Source organism: Medicago sativa, chromosome 3 (assembly GCF_051527215.1).
Source record: "Medicago sativa cultivar Bolivia chromosome 3, Bolivia_mono, whole genome shotgun sequence".
Taxonomy (NCBI): domain Eukaryota; kingdom Viridiplantae; phylum Streptophyta; class Magnoliopsida; order Fabales; family Fabaceae; genus Medicago; species Medicago sativa.
Window position 1 is genome coordinate 13,745,445 of NC_140751.1, and position 17,797 is coordinate 13,763,241.

General features: G+C 39.5%; 2 protein-coding genes across 2 annotated transcripts; both read left to right on the forward strand.

Annotated features, from left to right (window-relative positions):
- The first annotated feature begins 1,267 nt into the window (after window positions 1-1,267).
- On the forward strand, window positions 1,268-5,474 carry LOC146935921 (uncharacterized). The gene has a single exon (XM_085750954.1). The coding sequence runs from the start codon at window positions 3,759-3,761 to the stop codon at window positions 5,172-5,174; it is 1,416 nt and encodes a 471-aa protein (XP_085607080.1). The 5' UTR covers window positions 1,268-3,758; the 3' UTR covers window positions 5,175-5,474.
- Window positions 5,475-5,746: 272 nt separating this feature from the next.
- LOC146935922 (uncharacterized) lies at window positions 5,747-12,789 on the forward strand. Its single transcript, XM_085749120.1, has 3 exons — window positions 5,747-9,123; window positions 9,417-12,034; window positions 12,437-12,789. The coding sequence occupies exons 1-3, from the start codon at window positions 5,747-5,749 to the stop codon at window positions 12,787-12,789; spliced, it is 6,348 nt and encodes a 2,115-aa protein (XP_085605246.1).
- Window positions 12,790-17,797: the final 5,008 nt, after the last annotated feature.

Below are 17,797 nucleotides of genomic sequence, written 5' to 3' on the forward strand. Positions count from 1 at the left end.
TATCAAGCGTTGTCATACTCCAATTTTGGACCAGTCATTTCTTTTTAGTCGTATTTTTTTAAAAACGTCAAACTCTTTTCGCTTTATTTATTTAAAGTATTTTAGTCGTCTTTTAAAATTTTTTAAGGCTTTATTTTACAGTTCAAAGCGAATTTCTTTTTGTCCAACTTTCGAGTAATTATTTCTTTTGCGCGTCAGCTTTTTTTAAAAAAATATTTTACGCGCTCTTTTTAAGTGTTTAGCGTCCTATTTTTATTTCCTGTAAGAAGCTTTTAATTCAAATTTTCCTCTTTGTCCGTCTTTAGATTGCTTCAAAAGAATTTTGTTCGCACTTTAAAACGCCGCGTTATTTTAGACGTTTCAGTCAAAACTTCGGCAGAGAGGTATTTTAAAATACCTCATTTAAGATAAAGTCTTTATTTTTTATTATTATTATTATTATTATTATTATTATTATTATTATTATTATTATTATTATTTTTATTACAATTTTTATTAATATTTTGTTTTAGTCACGTGAGTTAAAAACTCACCATCCTTTTTATTTTCTTTTTGCCTTTTTATTATTATTCTCATTTCATTTTAGTCCTTGAGTCCTTTAGTCTTGTCCAAGTGTCAGTCTGTCATTGGTCATTCAATGACTTGGTCCCCAATTATCAGATGAAATGCTGGCATCAGGCCCAGTTGAGGGCATTTGCGTCCTTTGTATCTGTCAGCTAACCCTAGAAAATGACAGTCTATAAATAGACTGTCATTATTGCTTCACTGTAGACGAAGTCAGAGATTGGCAGCTGCTTTTAAACCAATAAACAATTCCCAATTTTCTCTCTCTTTTCTTTTAGATCAAACACCAAGAAATTCATGAAGAAAATATGAATATCATATGAACAGACTATGAACAATTTTCCAGAAACATAACAAAACCGAAATCAACAAATTCAAACAACACCTAAATTCATTCCAGCTTCGATTTCAAGCTTACCAACACAACACAATTATTTTCGAGCTAGAATCTGCATCAATATATCACCAAACCTTGAATCATGCATTAACAAGTTCATCACAAAACTTGTTTTCGGTTTCCTTTGAATCTGTACTGCAAAAACTGCGATTCGGATCTTATAACAACATCTCAAATCGGACCAGTGATAGAATCAAGCAAAGAGGGGAAGAGCTTGAAGTTTTCCCGTCGGTTATCTACTTTTATTTTTTCTCCGATCTCGAAAGGTAACCAACTTCGTCTCACTCTTTTCTTTTTGTACTCATCTCATAGATAGAAAGCTATGCATATTTAAGTGTATGTTCAAAAATGCAAAAAAAAATCTACATAGGTTTGAATCCGATTTTTTTTAAAACGTAGATCTATGGATTTTTACTTCGATTTTGGAAAAAACGATGCCGGATTCAAACTCTATGTGAAAAAGGATGTCAAAAATTGTGGTTGTTTTCAAAAAACGGGGATGGTTGTGGTCCGGTACGGCGGCGCCGCCCTGTGGGGTCGGCAGACCACCGTACCGGAGCGGCAATGCTCGCCGGAAGAGATGAAGATTCATCTCTGTTCATACTGTTTTTTTTCAGAAAATAGAGAGAAATGAGAACAAGTGAGAGAGGGAGTATAGAGAAGAGGAAGTTGGGTTGTGGCTTGCTGGGTCGATTTTGGGGTATTTATACCTCAATAATCCGGTGCTTGCCTACCCACCCCTCTGCCGTATGCCCTCATCTCTCAGATTCCTCAGATCAGAATCAGATGTTCCAAATTGATTCGATCCAGGCCCAACACGTTTTCACACTGGCCCATCTCTATTCTCATGGTTTCTTTTCTAAATCACTACTATTTTGCTAACTAACACCACTGTTTTCACCATGACACTCCCTGTTTTCTTAAAGAAAAATCCTATGCGCATAATTTTTTCTTCATTATTTTCATTGTCGTTTTTTTTCTTAACATTTTAGTTTAACATATTAATCTTTAGCTATGATCTCATAATGTTTTAATTAGTGTTCTAATCTTTTTCTACATCATGCATTTGCTTCAATTTATCTAAGGATGTAATTGTTATTTCATGCATTTTAAATGTTTTTTTTACTCCATAATTTTTCTTGTTAATTTTGCTTTACTTCATGCATTGCTTTAAAACTTTTAACATCATGCATTCTACTCTAGTATTTGATGCTTTAAATTTCTCATTTATCTCATTATATCATGATTGCTTTAATTTTGGTACCTATTCATGTTTTTTTTTTCTTATTGCAAAGCCCCATATTTTTTTAGTGTGTATAATTAGGGGAATGATGTAATTTGTTGTGGGCTTTGCATTTAGGAATGGTATGTAATAGCTTAGTAATCGCACACACCGACACAAGCACCGACACTACACCATTTTATCCATGCTTTGCTTTACTTTTTGCATCGTTACGCCAATTTACCGTTAGTTTAGTAAAACCTTTTTCATTCCAAAAAATTAAATAAGCAAAAGTCAAATTATTTTCATAATAAACTTTGGATCCAAATCCAAGTGATTTTCCCTTTATTTTCTTAATCAAAATCCTAATTGAACTTTAATTAAACTTAGACTCAATTTCTTAAATAAAATGAAACAACCTCACTTCTATTTTTATTTCTAGTGCCTTGAGGCCCCTCAATCTCCTTCTTGAAAACCATTTTTCAAAAATAATTAAAATCAACCTAACCCACAAAAATATTTTTTATAAGAGTGAACTACGGTGGTTTTGATCCCTTTTAAGGGTACGTAGGCAGAGGCTTTATTCCTTTCAAATCAATCAATCAAAAATAACCAAAACTCCTACTTCTTCTCCCTCCATTCTTTCACTCATACTTTAATCAATAATTTTTCAAATAAAATAAAGTTAGAAAGAGGTTCTCACGGAGTACCGTGAACGACGCGGGTGCCTAACACCTTCCCGAATCGTAACCAACCCCCGGATCCAAAAAGGGTTTTTCAATCTCTTTTTCCCTTCCCAAGAATAAAATCGAGCAAGTCCGGTAGATTGAAGGTTCAAGTTCAATTAATGGCTTGACACCCGAAAATCTTGGTCTACAAAAATGGCGACTTCACTGGGGATCCTACGCGGGTTAAGCCCACCTTTCTTTCTTTATTTCTTATGCTTTATCATTTGTATATACTTTGTAAGTATTTATACGGGAGTGGTGAGATAAGCTCTATACCCGGGCTTGAGTGAACTTAAGATAGGATCGGGTATAATCATAGTATACATGCCAAGAGTACTCTTCGGCATGGGTACATGTGATAACCCACTCAATGGAGGGACCTTGGAGGTATACCGTTGTTGTCGCGAGTACTCGCGTATGGCATGATACTTTCAAGGGACCGTCGAAGTTGAGAACCTTTAGTCACCTTTAACCCATCTTGGCCTTTTAGGACGTAGTGCGGTGGCTAGTCGAGAGTACTCTCGTATTGGTCGTCACGCGATACTACACCCAAACGAGACTAACCGATGAATATTGTTGGAACGAGAGTACTCTCGTCGCCTAACAAATATTCGGACGTGGTTGAAAACTTTGGGAACCTTGGTAGAACCCTTGTTACAAGTGCAAATGGAAACCATAGTCCTTACCAAATGGCGTTGTTATCCCTAAGCTCCAACATTGTATATCCTACACTTCATCATGTTTCCTTGCATAATCATACATCCACGCATTCATTCATAAAACTTTTTTTTCGCATTCATCAAAATATTGAAGGACTTATATTAGTTTTATTGTAAACATCGTAGATATGACTTTTAAAACAAGGAAGCTTAAGCAGTACAGCTTCAGGAAGCTGGATCTTGTAAGGTTAAGGGATTTAACAAATAAGGTGAAATGCTCGGACCGCTTCTGTAGAGACCATGGGAATCTACTCGGTATGGTAAGGATGAAGGTTGATGAGGGACTCCTTGGTACATTTGTTCAGTTCTATGACCCAGAGTATCATTGCTTTGGTTTCCCGGAGTTTCAATTGGTTCCCACTTTGGAGGAATATGCTTTTTGGATTGGTCGACCAGTGCTCAACCAAATACCTTTTAGTGGTCTCGAAGATCCTCCTAGGTTCTCGACCATTGCCGAAGCTCTCCATTTACCGACTACCGAAGTGAAAAACCATATTACCGCTAATAGCAAACTCTTAGGTTTCCCTACCAAGTTCCTTTTTGAAAAAGCCGATTATTTCTACAGAATGTCCAGTGCTGACGCCTTTGATGCCATCCTTGCCCTACTCATTTATGGTCTAGTGCTCTTCCCCAACCTTGACAACTTTGTCGACATCCATGCCATTAAAATTTTCCTTTCAAAAAACCCTACTCCTACTTTGTTAGCCGATACCTATCACTCCATCCACGAGCGTACCTTAGCGGGTCGTGGACTTATCAAATGTTGTGCACCGTTGTTCTATAGATGGATTACCTCTCATTTACCCCGAACTCCTCGTTTCACCACCAACCCAGATGGCCTCCGATGGTCAGACAGACTCATGGCCCTTACCCCAAATGAGGTAGTATGGTATGAACCAGCTTATGACAAAGGTACCATCATTGATAGTTGCGGGTTGTTCAACAATGTACCACTCATGGGCATGTATGGAGGAATCAGTTACAATCCGGTTCTCGCTAGACGTCAGTTCAAGCTCCCCATGGTAGGAAAGCCTCTCAGCATTCACCTGGATAACATATATTACCACAATGAGTTTGACCCTACGGGAATGAGGCGCCAAATTGCACGAGCTTGGCACGCCATCCGGTGGAAAGATAGAGGCCAGTTAGGAAGGCGGACGGGGGCCGTCCATGCTGACTATACGCAGTGGGTTATCGACCGAGCTATTGATTTCGGGATGCCTTACAAACTCACAAGGTCCGTGTCCGCAGTAACTCCAGCACCACCTATGCCCATGACCTTGGAGACTGAAAGGGAGTATCAGGAAAAGATAGCCGAGTTGATGAAAGAAAATGCAAGAGTGACGGAAGAGTATAAAGAAGCAGTACGCGAGAATGCATGTGTGATGGGCCTACTGGAACAGAGGGCTTGGGATATCGGTGAGCTGAAGAAGGAAATTGTCAAATTGAATGAAGAAAAGGAGGCTATCATTGGCCAGATTCCGGGACATAAGAAGAAGCGGAGCGCTTTCTTTGCCAGCACATGTTCTTACCCGTCTCCCTAGGGTGCCTGAAGTTTCTTCCGAGAGTTGTTTACTGCTTTATGTTTTATATTTGTATTGTTTTAGATTTGCAAGTGTTTTGTATTTGGAGCCTACCCTTTGGCTCAGTCTGTTAGAAAGGGATTTACCTTCTAGTCTTTTTATATTTGGAGTCCACCCTTTGGCTCAGTCTGTTAGAAAGGGATTTATCTTGTAGTATTTTATATTTGTAAGCTTATCCCTTGGCTTGGTTGTTAGAAAGGGAATTACCTTGTAGTACTCTTTTATCATTAATGTAATGTTTAAGTTGTTATGTTTACAAAATTACTTCTATAAGTCCTTCGATAAAAATTAAAAAATGCATACTTGCGCATCTTGCATATCATGCATCATTTGCATTCATCAAGTGTCAAAATCAAGTCTCACACTTCACTCCTTTTCTGCCGCAGTAATTGAAAGTGGCCCGACGAATTCAATACAAGCCTACTCGCATTCATCACACAAGGGCTTACATTAAGAAGAAGATGGCAAATGCGGAATAGGAAAACGTTCAACTCAGAGCAGATGTTAGTAATCTCAAGGCAGAATTAGAGAAGATGGCACTTATGATGGAAGTCCTGATGACTGAGAGAGAACATGCAGCGGTTTCCGAGCCAGCTCCTACCGTGGTCGCTTCTGCTGCACTTAATGGTACTTCACATCTGATACCTGCTGTTGTTACATCTGCTGGGCCTACACAGCCTCTCATGGTGGGTTTCTCATCTGATGATATGAACAACCAGAATTTCCGTCCTCCTGGTCCTCATGGTGTTGCTTCCCAATACTACATGCCGCCCGGTTATCCATGGGGCATGCCACAAATGATCAATGACGGTGTTCGTCCTGGTGCTACGGAAATGCCATTTCCTTATGGTCAACAATCACCACCATTTGTTCAGCCTGGCCAGCCAATTCCTCAGGCTACTATGACTCAGGCAGGGCCTATTGTCCATGCGACCCAGCAAGAGGAAGAACAGGTTTATCACTCTGGTAGTGTAATGGGGGATGATCGAGTGGGTAACTTGGAAGAGAAGTTTGATGCAGTACAAAAAGAGTTGAGGAGTATCAAGGGTAAGGAGGTATTCGGTCAAAGTGTGCATGATCTCTGCTTGGTTCCAAATGTGGTAATACCGCCTAAGTTTAAGACGCCGGTGTTTGAGAAGTATACAGGAGAAACTTGCCCGCAAATGCATTTAACCACGTGTGTGAGAAAAATGACAGCTCATAGAGATAATGAACCTTTGCTTATTTACTGTTTCGAGGACAGTTTGGCTGGCCCCGCGCATACGTGGTATATGAATTTGAAGAGTATTACCACTTTTGGGGAACTGGCCGACGCTTTCCTTCAGCAATATAAGTACAACTCCTATCTGGCACCTAATCGAAAAGAGCTGCAATCTATGACACAAGGAGAAAAGGAGTCATTCAAGGAATATGCTCAGCGGTTCATCCAGAAGTCTGCTCAGATCCGCCCAGCTCTGAATGAAAGAGAGTTATCTGACTTATTCTATGAAACTTTGAGCCCTTTTTACTCAGAGAAGATGGTGGCATGTGCTTCGCAAAAGTTCACTGACATGGTGGATACAGGGGTGCGTATCGAAGAGTGGGCCCGGAAAGGTCACGTGTCTAAGGATAATGGTTCATCGAATGGTTCTTCGGGTGGCTCATCAAGTGGATCGTCTAATGGTAAAAAGTTTGGAAATGGGTATCCAAGGAAGAACACTCAAGAGGTCGGCATGGTGGCCCATGGCGGATCTCAGCCTGTATACCCAAACTACCCATATGTCGCCAATATCGCACCACAAACGCCAGCCCCACAAAACCCACCTCAACAACAACAACGTCCTCAAGCTCCTCCACCATACTATCCACCATTATACCAACAACCTTACCAACCATACAATCCTCAACCATTCTACCCATACCCATATTATCCTCCACCACCCTCACCACAACAACAACAACAACGTCCTCAAGCTCAACAGCAGCCTCGCCCTCCTAGAAATCAATTCCCTCCCATACCTATGCCATACAAGGATCTGTTGCCTTCTCTCCTTGCCAGAAATTTGGTGCAAACTAGGCCTCAGCCCCGCATGCAAAACCCTTTACCAGCCTGGTACCGTGCCGATCGCACCTGTGAATTCCATCAAGGGGCACCGGGGCATGATATTGAACATTGTCGCGCCCTTAAAGAAGAGGTCCAGAAGTTAATCAATGACAAGGAACTAACCTTCGCGAACCCTGACCCTGTTGTTCCAAACAACCCTCTGCCGCCACATGGGCCTGCTGTCAATATGATTCAAGGAGACAACTATGTTCTCTATGCAAGTGATATCAAGACTCCTCTGGTCCCGATCCATGTAAAAATGTGTGAGGCCACCCTCTTCAGTCATAATCATGAGGCTTGTGTTGTATGTTCAGTGGATTCTCGCGGGTGTAAGCAAGTCCAGGACGATGTGCAGGGGTTACTGGACAGGAAAGAACTTGTTGTCACTAGAAAGGAGAAAGATAAGAATGTTTGTGTTGTTACTCCAGTTTTCAAGACTCGGGAGCCACTTGTGATAATGGTCAATCGTGCCAAACCAGCCAGTACTCCCCTGGTGATCTGCCCGCCAGAACAGTTGCCTTATTCATCTCAAAAAGCTGTGCCGTATAACTACGAATACTCCATTCTGGAAGATGGAAAAAAGGTACCCCTTGATTCGTCAGTCCATGTAGACAACATTGCGGAAAATAGCAAGATCTTGAAGAGTGGACGGGTGTTCCCGGTTGTTAATCAGAAGGAAGTCAGTGCTCCAGCCGAAGAACCAGTGAAAGGGCGAAATCTTGATAAGGGTAAAGCTATCAGACAGCCCAATGAGATTGTCTATGAAGATAGTGATGAGATCTTGAAACTAATCAAGAGGAGCGAGTATAAGGTAGTGGATCAGTTGCTACAAACTCCTGCCAAAATCTCTATAATGTCTCTCCTATCCAGCTCTGATGCCCACAGAGATGCTTTGATGAAGGTGCTAGATCAGGCCTATGTGGAGTACGATGTGACTCTGGGACAATTTGAAAGCATTGTAGGGAATGTGACTGCCTGCAACAACCTGAGCTTCAGTGACGAAGACCTCCCAGTGGAAGGAAAGAATCACAATCTGGCATTGCTTATCTCTGTCCTCTGCAAATCAGATTCTCTCTCTAACGTCTTGATAGATACTGGGTCCGCTTTAAATGTGATGCCTAAGTCCACTCTAGACCAGCTTTCATATCCAAAAGCTCTCTTGCAGCCCAGCACGGTGACGGTGAGAGCATTTGACGGAACTAGAAGGTCAGTATTTGGGGAAATAAAGTTGCCTATCTCAGTGGGCCCGCATGAATTTGAAGTTAAATTCCAAGTTATGGAGATTCAGGCCTCTTTCAGTTGCCTCCTTGGCCGGCCTTGGATCCATGATGCTGGGGCAGTGACATCCACTCTCCACCAGAAGCTGAAGTTTATAAGTCATGGAAAGTTAATAACCGTACGTGGTGAGACGGCCTTGTTGGTCAGTAATCTGTCGGCTTTCTCTTACATTGGGGGTAGTAGCTCAGAGGGGTCGTCATTCCAGGGTCTCTCCGTTGAAGGGAGTGCAAAGAAAGCTGAGACTAGTATGGCTTCTTTGAAGGATGCTCAGAGGGTTATTCAAGAAGGCAAGACTGAAGCGTGGGGTCAATTGGTGGAGCTGCACGAGAACAAACGCAAAGAGGGAATTGGTTTCCCGAATAGCAAGCCTGGGGCATTCAACCCTACTGGTTGTACTTTTTACAGTGCTGGTTTTATCAATGATCCACCGGAGACTAATGCGATCATTGAGGATCAATCTGAAGAGGTGGCACCTATCTTCGTAACACCTGGGGGAGTCTGCTGCAATTGGATCGCTGTGGATGTTCCTTCTGTGATACCTCGCTTTAAGTAATATGTTTGTCTTTGTTTTTGTTTTTTCTTTAAGAAAACTCCTTTCGTCCTGCCCCAGACGAAAGTGAAACTTTGTAGGGCCTTATGTTTTGATTCAAGTACTTTTAGTTATTGATGAAATCGTCGTTTCTATCACGGCCTTTATTTTACTTTACTTTATTTTATTTTAGTGCTTTTTCTGGAAAAAAATGGTAATACATAAAACCAAAGTTGTTTCTCTTTTTCTTTTAAAAATCAAACTCAAAGGTCCTGCATTTACTCATTTAAAATCAATCATAAATCATATGCAGGCTGAACATAAATGAGCCCGTTGAACACAGTAACCCTATGCTTCCTCCCAACTTTGAGGTTCCCGTATATGAGGCTATGGTAGAAGGTGATGAAGAGATTCCTGATGAGATTAGATGGATGTTGGAGCGAGAAGGAAAGGCTATTCAACCTCATCAGGAAGAGATAGAAATTGTCAATCTGGGTACAGAGGAAGACAAGAAAGAAATCAAGATAGGGGCATTGTTGGATGCCACGGTTAAGGAAAGAGTTATTGAGCTTCTCAGAGAGTATGCTGACATTTTCGCATGGTCATACAAGGATATGCCAGGGATAGATGCCGAAGTTGTGGAACATCGTCTGCCTTTGAAACCTGAGTGCCCTCCTGTTAAACAGAAGTTGAGAAGATCTCATCCCGAGATGGCCCTCAAGATCAAGGAAGAAGTGCGAAAGCAGATTGACGCCGGTTTCCTAATCACATCTGAATACCCTCAATGGTTAGCTAATATAGTACCTGTTCCAAAGAAAGATGGTAAAGTCAGAATGTGTGTGGATTACCGAGATTTGAACAAAGCTAGCCCAAAAGATGATTTCCCTTTACCTCACATCGATGTATTGGTTGATAATACTGCTAAATGCAAAGTGTTCTCCTTCATGGATGGTTTCTCCGGGTATAATCAGATCAAGATGGCTCCTGAAGATAGAGAGAAGACATCTTTCATCACGCCATGGGGCGCTTTTTGCTATAAGGTGATGCCGTTCGGATTGATAAATGCTGGTGCCACTTACCAAAGGGGCATGACTAAGATTTTCCATGATATGATGCACAAAGAGGTCGAGGTTTATGTGGATGATATGATTGTCAAGTCAAGTACTGAAGAAGAGCATGTTGAGTATTTATTGAAGATGTTTCAGCGGTTGAGAAAGTATAAGCTCCGTCTAAATCCCAATAAGTGTACTTTCGGCGTCAGATCCGGGAAACTTCTTGGTTTTATCGTTAGTCAGAAGGGTATTGAAGTAGATCCCGACAAAGTCAAAGCTATCAGAGAGATGCCTGTTCCAAAAACCGAGAAACAAGTCAGAGGTTTCCTTGGTAGGCTGAACTACATATCCCGATTCATTTCTCAGATGACCGCTACATGTGGGCCGATATTCAAGTTGCTTCGCAAGGATCAAGGGATTGTGTGGACAGATGAATGCCAAAAAGCCTTCGATAGTATCAAGGAGTATTTGTTAGAACCTCCAATCCTTGTCCCTCCAGTAGACGGAAGGCCTTTGATCATGTATTTGACTGTATTGGAAGATTCTATGGGTTGTGTACTTGGTCAGCAAGATGAAACTGGTAAGAAAGAGCATGCAATTTACTACTTAAGCAAGAAGTTCACTGATTGTGAGACTCGATACTCCGCGCTGGAGAAAACTTGTTGTGCCTTAGTCTGGGCTGCCCGGCGTCTCCGCCACTACATGATTAATCACACTACTTGGTTGATCTCCAGAATGGATCCCATCAAATACCTCTTCGAGAAGCCTGTTCTGAACGGAAGAATCTCTCGTTGGCAGATGTTATTGTCCGAGTATGATATTGTGTACCGCACTCAGAAAGCTATCAAAGGAAGTGCCATTGCTGACCATTTGGCCCATCAACCAATTGGAGATTACCAGCCTATCAAGTTTGACTTCCCAGATGAAGAGATCATGTATTTGAAGATGAAAGATTGTGATGAACCGTTGTTTGGTGAAGGTCCTGATCCTGAATCTGAATGGGGTTTGATATTTGATGGAGCTGTGAATGTCTATGGTAAAGGAATTGGGGCGATTCTCATCAAACCCAATGGCGAGCACATCCCTTTTACTGCAAGGTTACGTTTTGATTGTACAAATAACATTGCAGAGTATGAGGCTTGTATTATGGGTATTGAGGAAGCTATCGATTTGAGAATTAAGAAGATTAAGATATATGGTGATTCAGCTCTGGTGATTAACCAAATTAAGGGAAAGTGGGAAACTCATCATGACGGTTTGATACCTTACAGAGATTACGCTAGACGTCTGTTAACTTTCTTCAACAAAGTGGAATTGAACCACATTCCTAGGGAGGAGAACCAAATGGCAGATGCTTTAGCTACCTTATCCTCCATGATCAAGGTAAATTGCCCCAAAATGGTACCTTTGATTAGTGTCAAGTTCCTTGACAGGCCAGCTTATGTATTTGCTGCTGAAGCAGTCTTTGATGACAAACCATGGTTTCACGATATCAAGGTTTTCCTTCAAACTCAAGAGTATCCGCCTGGGGCATCTCGCAAAGATAAGAGGACTCTAAGAAGATTGTCTGGTAACTTTTTCTTGAATGGAGATGTGTTGTACAAAAGGAACTTCGATGAGGTTTTGCTCCGATGTATAGATCGGCGTGAGGCAGATTTGTTAATGCATGAGATACATGAAGGCACGTTCGGGACTCACGCTAATGGCTATGCAATGGCTAAGAAGGCGTTGAGGGCAGGCTATTACTGGATAACGATGCATGCTGACTGTTATCACCATGCCAAGAAGTGTCACAAGTGTCAGATTTATGCGGATAAGATCCATGTCCCGCCAACTTTGCTCAATGTTATCTCCTCCCCGTGGCCTTTCTCTATGTGGGGCATTGATATGATTGGTCGGATTGAACCAAAAGCTTCCAATGGACATCGTTTCATACTAGTGGCTATTGATTACTTCACCAAGTGGGTTGAAGCGGCATCTTATGCTAATGTGACCAAGCAAGTGGTGGTCCGATTCATCAAGAACAATATCATCTGCAGATATGGTGTCCCTAACAAGATTATCACAGATAATGGTACCAATCTGAATAACAAGATGATGAAGGAATTGTGCGAGGATTTCAAGATTGAACATCATAACTCCTCTCCTTATAGACCACAGATGAATGGTGCAGTTGAAGCTGCAAATAAGAACATCAAGAAGATTGTGCAAAAGATGGTGGTCACTTACAAGGACTGGCATGAAATGTTACCTTATGCTTTGTATGGTTATCGTACCTCAGTGCGTACTTCGACAGGGGCAACCCCTTTCTCCCTGGTATATGGTATGGAGGCTGTACTCCCGGTGGAGGTTGAAATCCCATCTTTAAGAGTTTTGAAGGAAGCTGAATTGTCTGAAGCTGAATGGTGTCAGGATAGGTATGATCAGTTGAATTTGATTGAAGAAAAGCGTATGACAGCTTTGTGTCGTGGACAGCTATATCAGTCAAGAATGAAACAGGCATTTGACAATTTAAAGAAGGAGACCTTGTGGTCAAGAGTATCAAGTCCTTTCAACCAGACCCAAGGGGCAAATGGACACCTAACTATGAAGGTCCCTATGTTGTCAAGAGAGCTTTCTCCGGTGGTGCTTTAATACTTACAAATATGGATGGAGAAGAGTTACCCCGTCCTGTGAATTCTGATGCAGTCAATAAATACTATGTCTAGAAAATATATAAAAGAACAGCTCGGTAGGTTGAAAACCCGAAAGGGCGGCCTAAACCAAAAATGAGCGTCTCGATGGATTGAAAACCCGAAAGGGCGGTCCATGCAAAAATTAGAGACACAAAAAAAAAAAAAGAGAAGAAAAAGAAAAAAAAATGTTTACCCTGATAGATTGAAAACCCGAAAGGGCGATCTATGCAAAAGTTAAGGGTTTATGACAAGTAACTACATCAGACTAAGCATCACTCACTTGGGGCACCTTAGTTGTCAGAAGTTCTCCTATATCAGAGCATCATAGCAGTGGATTTCAAAGTTGTTAGGGAATATAGCGGTTATTGTGTTCAATGTACCTTCCATATATTAATTACCATTTTCCAAATTTTGTAATCCGTGGTGCCATGCCTTTGGCCGGTTACCATTTCTAATACATTAATTTGAGCCAGTGCTTTTATTTGGAATTCTTGTTTATTCTATGTGCAAAATTTCTTCCGTTTTTAATATTAGTACTTGAAACAAAAACTTTGAAAAATCTTTTTTTTAAAAATTTTTTTTCATGTTTTCTTTGAAAAAATAAAAAATGACAAACATATTATCTTTACAATTATGTATCATAGAAGCATGTGTCAACATTCGATCTAAAAGCAGGTGGATACAACAATTGGACATAGTCATTGCTAAAAAAAAAAAAGAAAAAAAGAAAAGCTCGCTAAGTTGAAAACCCGAAAGGGCGAATTAGGCAAGAATGAGCGTCCTGGTGGATCGAAAACCCGAAAGGGCGGTCCAGGCAAAAATTAAGGACATAGAAAATGAAAAGAGAATATATTCCCGATGGATTGAAAACCCGAAAGGGCGATCCAGGCAAAAGTTAGGGATTTCAAAAGATTTGAAAGAAAAATATTCAAAAGAAAGCAATGACTATGTAGGGCATGAATTTGAGAAGGTGCCGCGGTTGAGAAATGTCGACCTCTGCCAATGATTCGTTTGATGGGTTGTACCCCGGCTTTTGTTTTGGTTCATCCCCAGCGATGTTATCCCCAATGAACACTGCAAGAAAACTGTGTTTTAGCGTCGGCCTAAATCCCACTCTAAGTGGGTGAAAACCGACGCTATCACTGGTTTAGAGTCGGATTAGCGTCGGTGTCGGGGGCAGGCTAAAAAACTCGAAGCAAATGGATAGCGTCCGCTGTTTGACCTCCGAGGCTAGTGTAGCGTCGGTTAAGCCGAGTTAAAGTCCGACTCTACAGCGATCCGAGGCTAATATTTTCAACATTTGAAAAGTTAACCAAATCATGTAGAGTGAGCTAAACCGACGCTAAATGATTCATTTAGAGTCAGACACGCAAACTCTAAAGTCAACATTTAAGTAGTCAACGAAATTTTATAGAGTCGGCCACACCGATGCTAAAGTCAATTTTCAAAAGTCTATAAAAATTGATAGAGTCGGTTTGGCCGACGCTAAAAGATTGATAGAAAAATTAAAAATTTCGTTGACTTTATTCCCTCATTGTACTAATAAACCAGTTAACACATCAGAGCTAACACCATTATCCAACAATTGTAATATCATAAAATCAAATGTCTGTTGGAGCACTTGGGAAGAGAATTTTTTATCACAAAAATAACACATGCTAGGGAAACTTTTTATACTCACATTTTTCTGTTTTGCATTTCAGCACTGGAAACTCTTTATATTCACGTTTTTCTGTTTGTCGGTAAAAGGTGCAGTGCTAGGGGTTTGAACAAATGTTTACTACATACACAATCATAATCCTAAATCAAAGATATCAAGTGATTATTTGAGCAGATGTAATTTCAAACAACTACATTAATCTAACAGAAAGTTAAATAATGTACATAATGAAGACATGACATATCGTATTGCATAAAGACAGAAATTTTAGAAATAGTCACACATGTAACTTGTAAGAATCCACATTTTCACTTGTTGGTTTTCAATTTGCAGTATCCACACAGTCCTGTAGTTCATGTTCCATTCGAAAGAACAAAGATTAAAAGATAGGACCTACCTTTGGTTCCAATTTGCAATGTATTAAGATTTTCTTTTTTACTTGCTTTCACCAGAGACAATGTAGAAAGCTTTTCTTTATTACTTGTTTTCCCCAACCTGAAATAATAATTGCAGTTATTAGAATGAAGTTTTAGCAAATATTAAAAGCAAATATGATAAGAAGGATAAACTAGCTGTGGACCGAAATTTAAATGCTCCGAAATATATCGGCATTACAATGATACACTACTATTCGCTCATGACTGAACCAAAATAACATAACCGAAACATGCTCACACAAACTTAGAGAGATTCGTTCAGACCATATATAGATTGATAAGAGAGTTTCCGATAGTTGAATGAATGGAAGTGGTATGGTCATAGCATCTATTTATACTAGTTTTAAAAATTGATGAGACAAAAGGATTTTGTCGTGGCATCCCTCAATTGATCCAAGAGAAAAGCATAGAAGGAGGTGTTAATACTTGATGATTGGTGAATTTTTTGTTGTTGTTGTGGCTCAATAGCATGTCTCCAACGAAAAAGAGAAAGTAAGCAGGTGGTGTCATTTCCTTAAGAATTCAATGATATAAAATTAAAAGCATTTATTATAGGTAATTTATACTTCACTACTAAGTAAAAGAAGTCAGTTGTAATTCTCTACTAGTTAATAGTTAGAATGAAATATGGTCACATAGTTCACTCAATATAGACCACGTAGGACACTAATACATTGATAGAAAGTTTGCTTGATAATTTATCTTTTGTAGTCAAATATATAGTCTTTAACTTTTTGGAAAGACTATATATTTGACTACAGAACTCTTAGTTGATGCTACTCTACTCGGTTGCAAATTTGTTTAAACACTTCTGGAGTATTTGTTATATGATATTCAAGTGCCCCTTTCTCTACCAATATCATGCATCTATGAGACTATGACAACAATTATGTCATTCAAATTGCAGAGTCACACCTTTCATAACAGAAGTAAACATAAATTCAAATTGTACTAAACACAATATGTTAAGCAAAAAAGATAAACAATAACACTTAGCATATATTCAAACAATTTTTATCACCGAAACTTACATGAAATAAAAAAAAGCACTCGACAGCCTCTTTGGCTAGTTTAGATCATTAGCTGCTTTCTTTAACTGCTTCGCACCATCACCAGCTCCGTTGGGCATGAACCTAACAAAAACAAAATTAAATCAACCATACGCAAACAGCTTTCTTTAACTGTTGTTTTTTGTCAATCATACACAAACCAACCAATAGTCAATTTAGAACAAACATAAATGAAACTATAAGTGGGGATTTAGAATCTCCTACAACTAAATTTCTCAATCTTCTCATAAAGGAATTCCAATCTTGAAGTACTCTCTTGGATATATCAACTCACAAGTGTACTCTCTTAAAATTTAGATAATTAATAGAAAACCATCAGTTCAATTATTCATCATATCAATGTATGACAAGAATAATTCAGTTATGGGTTCTTGTAACACCCATACTAAACTTATCTAGAATATTTAGAATGTGCATTAAAATTACAATAATAAAAATTTCGACTGAATAAATATATACATCACTGCCTTTCCTACAGAACTCACATTTATAATTTTCTTTTCATTTCAAAACCAACAGAAAACAACTTATAGGCATGGAAATCAAACATGTAACATCCAAACAATATATTGCATTCATTTGGGAAAATAACTAATCATGCATAACAACCTAAATTCATGTTATCTCACACATTCACACATAAAATAACCCCAAAGGTGGGAACTAACTAAAGGAACTCACCTCAATAGCAATATCGTCTCGCCCAAGAGTTTCCACGGTTCAAAGTTCCGCCAAGTTTCTTATTTTCTTCCAAGATTCCTAGAGACCCAATCGAAGCCTTTACAATCAGCTCCTTTAAACTCTCCTAAGCCTCCATGAATCAGAGCAACATGAGACGACAATCCCCACCTTCCGAACATCACACTACCGTTCCGTATAGCTCACTTACACCAAAACCCGCAGGATACACCCTGCAATTTCCAGCAACAGTACCTTCGACTTCAAACGTGTTTTCTGAACTCATTATTAATCGTAACGATGTCGAATTTGTACCGAAATCGAAGGGAATTGAGTCAGCATTCTAAAAATTCAACAATCAAACTTTTATAATCGTAGTTGACATATGGGCTAAAAATACCCATTTACGTGATCATATAATCAGATATCTAAATCCAACAAAGTTTTATAATTAACAAACAAACTTTACGAGCAACTCACCTTCACTTGAAAGTTCAAGGAAACCCTTTGAAAGAAACTCCCAATTTTACCCTTTTCTCCAAAACCTCATTGTTTCTTATAATTCTTCTTGTTTCAGCTCCATACCCAACTTTAGTTTCTAAACTTTCCTGCTGTCTCTTTGCTTCTAATGCCAATCCAAACCACAATTTCTTAGCTAAACACATATGCAAAACCATTATCAAGCTTTGTGTATCAAATCTCCCAAAAGATAGTGTGGAAAAGGGGATACAGCCAAGGCTAAGGGAAAGAGGAACCAAGTACTTAAGCGTGATTAAATGTTACAAGAATCATGAATTTGTAAATGCATGTTGGTTTGATCTTGGAGGATTGGTGAGGTAAGTGGATTTTTGGTGGTTTGGAATGGATAGCCGAGAGAGAAAAAGGAGAAGGAGGGAGTATGTTTACGTGAGGGAAAAAGAAGGAAGGAAAATATCTTGATTGCTTAGTCCTTTGAATAGGTCACGTAAACAAAATATAGCCCTTGGATCAACTTAAATAACATGTGCTTCTAATTTAAGCCATTCATTCTTACTACTCACAATCATATTAAATTAATATCATATCAAGATATTTTAGATATTCTCTCTTCTATGCCACCTCATTAGCTTGGTCCTAAAAAGT